The sequence below is a fragment of the Cariama cristata genome, unplaced genomic scaffold, assembly GCF_000690535.1.
Source record: "Cariama cristata isolate BGI_N322 unplaced genomic scaffold, ASM69053v1 scaffold8515, whole genome shotgun sequence".
NCBI lineage: Eukaryota > Metazoa > Chordata > Aves > Cariamiformes > Cariamidae > Cariama > Cariama cristata.
The window spans coordinates 5,489-17,392 of NW_009618070.1; the positions used below are offsets into that span (position 1 = coordinate 5,489).

General features: G+C 44.5%; 1 protein-coding gene across 1 annotated transcript; it reads left to right on the forward strand.

The window, feature by feature from the left end:
* Nucleotides 1-274: 274 nt before the first annotated feature.
* On the forward strand, nucleotides 275-11,900 carry PRKAA2 (protein kinase, AMP-activated, alpha 2 catalytic subunit; the record flags this gene model as incomplete). The annotated part of the gene is made up of 8 exons (XM_009700716.1): nucleotides 275-416; nucleotides 2,473-2,566; nucleotides 3,955-4,099; nucleotides 4,944-5,031; nucleotides 7,590-7,814; nucleotides 9,167-9,671; nucleotides 11,425-11,551; nucleotides 11,800-11,900. Coding segments are annotated over 8 exons (1,427 nt in total), but the record flags the coding sequence as incomplete, so codon positions are not given.
* Nucleotides 11,901-11,904: the final 4 nt, after the last annotated feature.

Consider the following 11,904-nt stretch of genomic DNA (forward strand, 5'->3'; position numbering starts at 1 on the left):
TCTCTTCTCTCTTCCATGACTCCACTGGGAAAACAATAAAGCGAAGAGACAAAAAACAAGTTTAAAATATTTCGCCCTGTTATCTTTTGGTTTTTTCCCTTCAAGAGCTGCTTTTTGCTGGAGACAAAAAACAAGTTTAAAATATTTCACCCTGTTATCTTTTGTTTTTTTCCCTTCAAGAGCTGCTTTTTGCTGATAAATCATGGTGTCCTACATTGCTTGGATGAATCTTGCCACACAGTTTAGTGACTTTGCAATGCTCTCTTTCTAACAGTTGGCGAACACCAGCTGACGGGGCACAAAGTAGCAGTAAAAATACTCAACAGACAGAAAATACGCAGCCTGGATGTGGTTGGGAAGATCAAACGAGAAATTCAAAACCTTAAACTCTTCCGGCACCCTCATATTATCAAACTGTAAGTACCCTTTCTGCCATGTGTTCAGCTTACTCCTCCCTCTGCAAAGACTTCACATACACAGTTGACTTGGTTTCAGGAGATGGCTTAGAGTAGTAGAAAATGTTGGGTATGTGGTCATTTTTGCATATTAGAGCCAAATGTTGCTTTTCGAGAGTCTCCCACTAACTTTCGAGGGGGACACGGTTGACGCTTTGAGAAATGATGGAAGATGTTTCTTCTGTTGGGAGTCTGAGTGATTGTAAAAGCCAACAGACCGATGTCCTTGCATCAAGTTTTGCTCAAAGCTCTCCTCTCTTCCATGCAGAGGCCGTTTTAAAGGTGTGGAGAGAGGGTCTGGGCTTTCCTGCGTTGGGGTGCTATTAGGGGGTTTTGTGATGATCCTTTTTAGGCTTTATATCCCCAGAATTGAAGCTGCTGAGAATTGTGCCTGAGGAATTGCAGCATGGTCAGGCTTGTAGAGTGAAGCCTTGGCCTGAAATCAATAGAATTTATGTTTTAATGGCCTGATTATCCAGAGCTTAAAGGAACGTTTTTTTTTTTTATTTATTATTCAGACATAAGTTTTCAAAGTTGCCATTCTGATGAACCTGAATTTAGGTTGTAAATCAGCACCTGCACTCCAGCCTCTGAGATTCCTTCTCAATCCCCAGTTTGTGCAGCCAGTCCACATTAATGAGGCACTCGATAATATCTTTGGCATTTCTATAAAAGAAAGCTGTTGAATGGTAACTGCAAGGATAAGTTGACATTTAGGTCAGCCTTAAAACTGGCATGAGATATAACAAATACCTGGGACTTAGAGGCAAGGGAAAACAAATTCTCCCTACAGTTAAATAACTAACCATGCAGCAACTGTTGACTTTAGAGTAACTTCACAGTTCCATGGATTTATTGGAGAACAGATTGGTATTATTTCACAAAAAAGCCAGCAAGAATCCTTAGCTGTGTATCCAGTATCCTGCAAGTTAAGTTCTGTACACGCGTCTGTCAAAGTATTAAAGCCTAAAAAATAAACCCAGTTTAGCAATATCAGTGTCCTATGGACATACTGCAGTCGTGAAATATAACGATAAAGAAACGAGGTGAGGAGGAGACCATGGTACATAAACCTCCTCTTTCAATAGCCTTGTACATGTATATAAATTAAATAGCGGGGCAATTAACAATAACTTAGATGCTTGGGTCCGAAGCACTTCAGAAAAATTAGGTTGATCCTATTGATCTTTACAGGACTATTACCTATTCACTTGCTGATCTCTGATAATTGTTTGAAATCTGTTTGTTTCAAATTACAACCCAGGGAAATTCAGCTGTAAAGAAAAAAAAAAAAGCAAACAACAACGTATCTGAAATAAAACAGAGAGGAGTCTCAGCTGGTGCTGCTATGAATTTCTGTAGCTGCATTGACCTCAGGTGGTCACTGGCACTTTATAGCAGCTGGGACACAGAAATGCCTTTGCAGCGCTCGGGGATCACTTTGAATGAAAATGGAAAACAAATTTGTGAGTCAAGGGTAATACTCTCCCCCCGCCCCCACTTTAGAATGTAGAGGGATTTACTATTTAAAAAATAACTTATTGGGGTGCTCGTCGTTGTTCCTATACCATTCCAAAAGAAGCTCCCTGTAGCATCTAGAGTTCTTCTTGATCTTCTTTATCCTTGATATGAGGGAAACCAAATATACCCCCTCCTCGCCCCCAGCTAACAAAGCTCTAATTTCTAAAGCTGTTGTTGCAGATCTTAGCCAAAATGGAAATTTGAAAGTCAGGACAGTCCTAAATGTGATAGGATTGTCTGGCAGAGATTTCAGAGGATTATTTAAAAGCTTGAAGGAAAACCATAGGTCTGTAAAAGAGATCCTTTCATAGACAAGTGAAAGATTATATTTGAAATAAGAGACGGCTTTTCAGAAGTGGAAAGCAATTATAAATGCAAGATCCAAACCAATGCTTATTTTAAGGGCTGACCTGAAACTAATAATCTGTTTAAAAGCCTTTCCCTGTTCTTCTTAAATTTTTTTTTTTTTTTTCTAAATCCACATGTGTTTTTGAAGGTACCAGGTCATCAGCACGCCAACGGACTTCTTCATGGTCATGGAATATGTATCTGGTGGTGAATTATTTGATTACATCTGTAAGCACGGACGTGTAAGTGCCAGTACCATGTCAGCCCAAACACTTGTGTGGGAAGAGGATGGTCTTTAGAAGCAAAACGACTGCTAAAGGGAACACGGTCTAAGGTTAAGGCCCAAAATAGAAGTTACTTTACAGCAATCCCATCTGGAGTGTCTCGTACCCAGCTCGCACAAAAGTTGCGTGTGATTTTTTGCAACGTTCTCTGATGTATTTCTATATGCAAACCAAAATATCCAAGGTAACGTGTTGCTTAGTGCAAATATTTGGAAAACTAGCATATTTGTGTAATTTTTAGCTATGGGTTGCCTGTCAAAACCCCCACGGTTCAGATTTACGGCATTGGAGGGGAAGACCACTCGGTGTGGTCTCCATCCCATTCATTCACCTCCCCCAGACTCCCCCTTGGCTCCACATCAGGTTTTTGGAAAGCTTTTTAAGGATGTGGCTTATCTGAACAACATTTTCAAATGCCCGTAATCCTGCTGGGCATAAATCACCTGAGGTGTAGGTTGAGCCCATGAAATGTGATATTATGGTTACAAAGAAAATCACTGGTGTCTGCCCCGTGGACATCCTGGTAGGCAGGGAGCAACTGCAGGTCAAGGAGATAAAAATGGGCTGAAGTGAACATCCAGAATAAGGCTTCAGGTGAAGGATCAGCCCATCAGGACATCTTCTCTCTGTCCTACAAATATCAATACGTTTACAATAAATTGGTTTAGATTAGTGTGCTGGTCGATGGAGCTGACTCCATTTACTTTTCTGTGTACAGTTCTGATTTCCAGCACATTTTACCCATCTGGATCTTTTCAGTGGCTAATTTGGATCCTTTCTGAACTTTTGCATTCAGAAACTAAATTTTTCGTAAAGAGCATCTTTAGGAAGTCATCGGTAAAAATAAGCAGTCTCCTCATGATTTTAAATATAGTTTCTCTAATATAGCTCATACAACTTTATAGCTAATATTGCTCTATAGCTAATTAAAATCATCGCAATATTCCACCTTTAGCTTTTTTTTTTTTCCAAAACCACCTGTCCACGAGGAATTGCTCCCTGCCGTGTTTTGTCCAGCCTCGATCTGCATGTGCTGTATGGCAGAACTGGTCCCATTGGGACAGCAGGGCATTGCCTCCTCGGTGCCACCAATAAGTTCTTCTTGATCGTTCAGCTAAATATAGGCTTCTGATTTCATCTCTGGGCTATATCATTTGCAAACACTAGTGCCTTATGAAAGGCAAGGGGGGGGGAAATCTGCTTTATTTGCTGCTTCTGGTCACAAGCAGACTGTGATTTTTTTTCTCTGCACCCTGGAACGTTTTAGCTCCTTGCTAAGTCAAACCTTCCCTTGCCAGCTCTGCAGGCAGACCAACCCTCAGGACTATTTCCCCTTGCCTCCGTAGGTTGAAGAGGCAGAAGCTCGACGCCTTTTCCAGCAGATTCTCTCCGCGGTGGATTACTGCCACAGACACATGGTTGTCCACCGAGACCTGAAACCAGAGAACGTGTTGCTGGATGCACACATGAATGCAAAGATAGCCGATTTTGGTATGTGACCCCAGCAGCATTCCAGAAATGCAGCCAGCCCGGAGGTGCTTGCTGGAGCGTGTCCGTGTCGCACGCCTTACAAACCCCAGAGCCTGTTTTCCTAACCACTAGCAGTTGCTTTACCTGAAAAGCCCACCGTTATAAACACCGACCTTTTTGCAAAAGCAGGGATTACTTATTGTAGGCTGCTTCTGTACCGGCATTAAGAATGGAGCAGCAAAGTAATTTGTAAATCTTTGCTATGTTTTAGTATAATCACCTACTATAAAGATTTAGCTAATTTACGTTTAATACAGAGTCAGTGCAGTTAATTCCAGGGTGAGCTTGCTGCGTGTGTTTATTTTCATGTGTGCTCTCTGTACGTTTGGCCGTGTGCTCTTGGCCTCACGTCATTTTACAAATGAGCAGTAACAGGAGTCTTTAAGTGGCATTAGCAATTGAAATCCATTGAAATAGCTGGGCTACCAGCTCAGTCCCGGTGAGTCCTTTCTAGCAGTGATAAATCCTTTTGAAGATTTACTAATTTCACAACCCCACACAAATCCCATACAAAGCGCGTGCTCTGGGATAAATTGTCTCTCTTTTCCTCTGTGCTCTGGGATTTGCAACTTGGAGAAGCAAAATTAGCCTGGGGTGAATATTCTTTGGTTGGATGTGAAAATAACAATAATAATAATAATAATACGCAAATGAGCTCAAAGGAGTCCACCTAAATTATGTCAACAGGTCCCCTTCAAATTTCCTCCTCCACTTGGTATACCTCTCCTCCTCTGTGCGATACAGAGTCCTCTGTGGTTGGACCTTCATATCAAACATCAATAAGTAGTAAACATCTTGTTTTTAGGATTGTCCAACATGATGTCAGATGGCGAATTTCTACGCACCAGCTGTGGTTCCCCAAATTATGCAGCCCCTGAAGTCATCTCTGGAAGGTAGGACATTCCACTTCTAGTCAGAGCCTATGTGAGCACGTGGTCTTTAAATTTGTTCTTGGGATTAGAAACAGCTTTGCATATCTAGTAAAAGCAGCTGAATCCTTCCAGCCGGTATTTTATGTTTGGGTGATTCTACTGGCAAAAATCTGAAGCTTTTCTTGGTTATTACATTTCTCAATAGCTGTATTAGCAAACCATGTTTTGCTATTGTTTATTTTGGAGGAATTATTAATAGCAGATGTTCAATGTTTATATTGCTAATTAAAGAGGGTGAAAATTACTCTTTGGATGCAAATACTGAGGTTTCAGATGGAAAGACTTTTCCAGGCCACCCTCTTCTCCCCTGCCCACCTATAATATAAAATACAGTGTTAATGAGGAAAACCATTCACTAACAGAAGAATCGGGAAGATCTTTAATCACTTCCATTGAACTCTTGTATTGAAAATAACTTGTCTTCTGGTTCCTTAAGCGAGGGGTTTTGTTCATGACAGTAGGTTCAACCATCATAGCGTTGTTTTGAATTGATGAATTGAGTTGACAAACCTCCAGTGTGGTTTCATCTCTCAGTGTGCAACATCTGTGCAACACATGGCATGTTGAACGCGCTCTGCAAGGCTGAGTTGGACTTTACCATGTTGATACAGAGGTGTTACCTCCTCTATTTTACCGTCAGGAACCTAAGTTACGTAGAACGTACTTAATTCCCTAACTCTCTATAATAGCATAGCAAGGATTGCAAATACAGATTTTCAAATTTTCAGTCCTCTGTATGGGCCTTCAAACTGCCCATCTCATTATCTGCCCCATATTTTTGCATCACCCTTTGCATGAGCATTAGTTTTCCTAATCCAGCCTATTTTTGCCTATAACTGTAGCTTTTAAATACAACATTTTGTTCAAAATGTGTTCGCTGTGATTATGATTATTTTATCCCTGTTTACACCAGTGCAAGTGTTGGCAGAGTATCCTAGGAATTAGACCAGCATCCAAAAACCCTGTTGTGACTACAGCTCTACGTGGGAAAGCAAGTAAATCCTCATTGTCAAGAGGGGGACAAAGCCAGAAACTCAAAATTCCAAAAAAATACTAACATTATTTCCGTGCTTTTTTGAGTAAAGGCCAGAAGCACATTATTTTCAGTTCACATAGGAGACAAGGCATATGGCAGACTAACAAGTCCCTGCAGTCCCGGTACGCAGCGCCTGATTGTTCCAAGGATACAGGCAATACAGCTTATTAACAAGGAAAGCAAGAAAGACAAACAAAACCAAACCTACGCGTTGCACTTTTCCACCGGCTGCTGCTGCAGCCCTCCCGCATCAGTACCAGTTACAGCAGTACTTGAGTGATGTTGGAGTTTTATACCCCTGATTAATATGCCAAGCTGCCGTCTTCTCAAAGCTGTAGCAACATACGAAAGCTTCGTTTGTGGGGCAGAGGCACGATCTGCTGTTCCTGCCCTGTCGGTGGGTGCGCAGGACAGGGCTGAGCTGGTTCCCGGCTCCTCCTGCCATTCCTGGGTAGAGCACAAACGCAGCGGAGCGTGACAGCTCAGCTCTCAGAGTCATGAAAATGCATCTCATTTGGGTTTAAAAGTCCGATCAACTGTTTAGGCAATGCAGTTATCAGCAAAAGAATCAGGCTTCCTATCTTGTTGGAATTGGGCATGGAGGCAGGACCAAGGGGACATCTAGCTAAGGGTCTGCATTTCCAAAATGCCCTTGCTGCTCTCCCTCGCCTCGGGAAGGAAAGTCTCACCCTTGGACAAGGAGGACCAGTGTTTTGGTGGGAGGTCAGAGAACGGCCATGTGCATGACCGGTGCTTTTTGTACACCACTGTGTCAGCAGCGATGCTTTTCAGGAGGAGCAAGTGCAAGATGCTGAGGCTTCACGAAGAGAATTCTGTATTTCCATTTCAACCTCTGTATTTTGGTAGGGTTTTACAGCCCAAGGGTAAGCACTGCCTCCCAAAATCTCTGAGAAAGCATCAGTTGTAGTAAAAAGAGATAAACAAATCGAGCAGGCGAGCAGCAGCAAAACCCATATATTTGGGGTGTCCCGACTTGGTGATGCCGAGGCGCACATTAGCAACTTGTTGGAAGTGGGAACGCTTGCATACCAGCACAGGAACTTCAACTGAGAATAAACACTCAGAGATACAGTATCTGCTGCTGTTTAATCTCCCTGGCTGAACGAACAGAAATTGCTGGCTGAGCCCTTGGGGCAAAGGAGCAGAGAGCCTGGCAGAGCTCTTGGAAATGTGGGCTTTGGCTTTTTGGAGGGTCTGGTGGAGGCAGGGATGTACACGGCTGTCCAGAGGAGTGTGGGCAGCCAGCGCCAGCTCTGCCATGTCCCTTCTCCTTGCCCCTGAGTGATTTTGGCTTAGGCAGGTTTGGGTGGGGGCATCTGCCCGAGCAGCCCCGGGGTGGGCTGCAGCTCTGGCCCTGGTGGAGCTGGCAGCGGGTCCTCAGCTCGCCCAGTGGGACCTGCACCCTAACTAAGGAGAGGAGGACAGGGGGTGACACTTTTCTGCTGCCCTTGCCTTCACGCAGGCTGTACGCTGGCCCGGAGGTGGACATCTGGAGCTGCGGCGTTATCCTCTACGCCCTTCTCTGCGGCACTTTACCTTTCGACGACGAGCACGTCCCCACCCTCTTCAAGAAGATCCGGGGAGGTGTGTTTTACATCCCCGAATACCTCAACCGTTCCGTTGCCACTCTCCTCATGCACATGCTGCAGGTTGACCCCCTCAAGCGAGCAACCATCAAGGACATCAGGTCAGCCCAGGTGGGAGTGGGTGGGCTGGCTGTGTTCAGGGGGGGCTGCAGCGTACCGGTGGCAGAGGATGGTGGTGGCTGTCCTGGGGGGTCACCTGCTGGCAGGTGAGCAGGGTGGTTTACAGGAGTAGTCAGCTAATCCAGCTGGTTTTTGTCCCAAGTGATTCAAGGAGCACTCCTGCACCCTTCTGTGCTGATGGAGAGATGAGTGCTGCTGTCTGGCAGTGGGTGATGATGAACTGGGTGATGATTTGATATATATTTTTTATGTATCTATAAAATGCTATTTTATTGCATTATAAAATTGCCGAGTGCTTGGCAAAACTAGCTATATCAAGCAATAATCCTAAGAACTTTATATCCACCAACCATTTTTCATTACTTTATTTCAAGACCACCTCCCTCTGGGTACCAGTTCAGAATAAGAGTGTGATCATTGTATTTAGTGTCTATCCAATAAAAAAGGAGGAGAAACCCAAGAATTAGTAGCTTAATCCATAAATATTGGATATAGTTTAAAATGTGAGCAAAGGTTCATCTGTAGATGCAGCGTAGTTTTCTTGTCTAGTCAATAAGTGCAGTGCCTATGAACCTTTAATCTCCATGCATCACTGTGGAAATTCAAGGTAAAGGGAACAATTGTGCTCTTAAGCAGATATTTGTGCTGCAGAGGTCATTAAGTTCATGGCTGGTAGTAGGACTTCAAAATTCTCACAATCTGAGCCCTTTTAGAAGCATTTTGAAAACTGGATACCAGTACGCATTTTATGGTAATCATTAGATCTAACTGGTGTGTTAAGCATCTACATAAATGTTACTAGGACTTTCAGGAGTTCTCAGGTTTTTAATGCATTTGCAATGGATGGCCTTAATTTTACCCTTCAAGTAAAACCAAGTAAGATGCCTTTTTTATTTCTTAATTCCTTAAAACTAGAGGATTTAATTACATGTTAGAGCAGCAGCACATGTGGTGAGATTACAGTTGATGCATAAAACCTATAGACAAGGCTCCCTATGGCATTTAGCCACTTCATTGTGCTTTGACTTCATTGTAAATCGGTGAGAATCAGGTACCTGGATAGCTTTGGTGCTCTATATCTTTATCAGACCCACAGTAATCAAAAAGTGCGAGTGTCTCGTAAGCGCGAAGGTCTTACTTCCAAGCCAAGTGAGCATGCTTGCAGAGTGTCATCGCTGTTCCAATAGCAGGGGAACCATGCTGGGCTGGGTTGAGCTCCCCAGTCTGCAGCTGAGGATTAGTCTTAGCTAGACCAAGCGAGGGACTGGTGGAGGTGGTTGCCCCAGGTTGCCCTGCACAGAGCTCCCAGCAGCTCCTCTCTGCCTTTCCCCAGGGAACACGAGTGGTTTAAGGAGGAGCTGCCCAGTTACCTGTTCCCAGAGGACCCTTCTTATGATGCCACCGTCATAGACGACGACGCAGTTCGGGAAGTTTGTGAGAAGTTTGAATGCACGGAGTCGGAGGTGATGAACAGCCTGTATAGTGGTGACCCTCAGGACCAGCTGGCAGTGGCTTACCACCTTGTCATCGACAACCGGAGGATCATGAACCAAGCCAGCGAGTTCTACCTCGCCTCCAGCCCTCCCACCGGCTCCTTCATGGACGACAGCGCCATGCACATCCCTCCCGGGGTGAAGCCACACCCCGAACGGATGCCACCTTTGATAGCAGACAGCCCCAAAGCGCGATGTCCTTTGGATGCCCTCAACACCACGAAGCCAAAACCTCTGACTGTCAAAAAGGCCAAGTGGCACTTGGGAATCCGCAGCCAGAGCAAACCCTATGACATTATGGCCGAGGTGTACCGTGCTATGAAACAGCTGGACTTCGAGTGGAAGGTAGGGAGTGCTGATGCTTCAGGGTGGTTTTCAAGGGTCGTTTTCTCATGAGCTGAATTGCTCAGGGAGGTTAATAAGTATGGTTACAGCCTCACCTGTTTCCAAAGAAATGCCCCCACCTTGCGATCATCCCGGCTATTTCTTATTAATACAAACACACTGAATTAAGATGCTAGCTTTGGTTCAATATCTGTGGCGTTTATTTATGGTGTGAAATACAACTTTTCTTCCTGAGTGTTCTAAGCCTCCGGCTGGAAAGATGATTCTGCCTCGTTTAGCTGCAGGGATAAGAAGAGCCGGTCACATTTCTAATTTTAGTGGCTAATTCCTTGCGAGGTCATCTTGAGTGCTCCTGAGCAAAGTAACTCTCGTTATTTCTTCTTGGGTCCCATCAGTCGTGTGTGCTGAAGTGGCACGATATGCATCTTCTTAAAAGGTGCATAGATGAGGGGCGGGAGGGTGTAGGGGGCAGGAGTTTGTATCATTGATGTGGTGGCATTGTCCTCGATGGAGATGGAGCAGTGCTCGTGGACCAGCTGTGCTTCCAGACACTTACTGCTTCCCCGGTTTAGGGCTTAGCGTGAAGCTTGATTTAAACCTCGATGACGTTTTAGTTAACAGTACTCACTTCAGATATTTCTTCAGAGCTACGCACAATCTTTTTCAAAGTTAGATTAATAAATCCCTAAGTTAGCCCTGAATATTTGCTGCTGAGCCTGATTCCCTCAATCTCGGTGCAGTCGCTGAGGTGAGCTCTCCTGACTCGTGGCCTTTCACAGCATCCTCGTGTGAGCATCGGGAGCAAGGTAAGGAGAATTTCAGCCCAGATCTTCATTACCAGAGGAGATACCCTCCTCACGCCAGGTCCCAAGAGTTGTACGGTGTGAACGTCACTGTGCTGCTTCTTCAAAGCCTCCTACCTCCTCCTTGTTTTTGATAATATTACATATTTAAAGCCAAGTAGCGCCCAGAAACTTGATTTCACTTCACCAGCCAGGAGATGGACTGTCTCCAGATGCATATGCCTACACCAGCCAGACATTTGTTAGCTGCATGATTGCATAGAGAGGAAAAAAAACCTGATGTATTTCTGGTACAGCTTTTCACAAACCAAGTCAGCCCAGCATCTTCATGTAGGCAGTGGAGCTTATTTTGTACGAGGAGGTTTCACAATAGTCTTTCCCACCCTAAGAATAACTTCAGATGTGACTCTTCATCAAAATAGCTTTCCCATCCAGGCAATTGCTTCATAAATATAGCACAGAGAAAAGATCTCATTGCAAATGAGATGCAGCAGATTGTGGGGTGAGGAGCAGTTAAGAGAAAATACACAGCTCGAGGCTGATTCACGAGCACTGAATTTAGCTGCACCGATGGGAGAGGTTCTTCTCCCCACCTGCCCAGCCTGCCCTGGTTTCACGGGCACAGTCCTCATACGTGGGTCCATGAGTGGACTTTTTGGCTCATATGGCCATTGCTGCTGATGAGGGAGGAGCAAACATCAATTTGGTGCCTGGCAGATGGGTCATGGCAGCTCCGTCTGCCAGCAGCTGGTGAATCAGAGCCCTAAGCAGCATTTTTAAAGATAGGAGGAAATAGGATATGAAGCCATTTGCTTAATTTTATGGGCATTGTTCTTTCTAGAAACCGTGTTTTTCTCAGAAGTATTGCTAATATTTAGAAAAAAGTAAGGAAAGAAATGTTCTTCTTGCTACCTTGAATCTTACTCCTGAAAGCAAGTTTCCCATTGCAGGTGGTGAACTCCTACCACCTCAGAGTGCGCCGCAAGAACCCGGTGACGGGCAATTACGTGAAGATGAGCCTGCAGCTCTACCAGGTTGACAACCGCAGTTATCTCTTGGACTTCAAAAGCATCGATGGTAAGCGGGAAATGGTGCAACACGAGATGTAAAACACATAAAGTGACAAGTTTAGAGGTTTAAAAAAAAATTTAAAATCATTCTTTGCATTTCAAAATGCTCATGCAGCTGTTTCAAGTCATCGAAAGTCCTTTTGATCCTTTTGTCTCCACTACTGTTACTAGTTCCTTAGCAAACATGCATTGCAGATGCCAAACTAACGCCACTTTTTCTTTTTTCTTTTTTTTTTTTTTCCCTTTATATTCAAGACGACGTGATGGAGCAGAGATCCGGCTCATCCACGCCGCAGCGCTCTTGCTCCGCCGCCGGCTTGCACCGGCCGAGGCTGAGCATCGATGCCGCCGCAGCCGCCG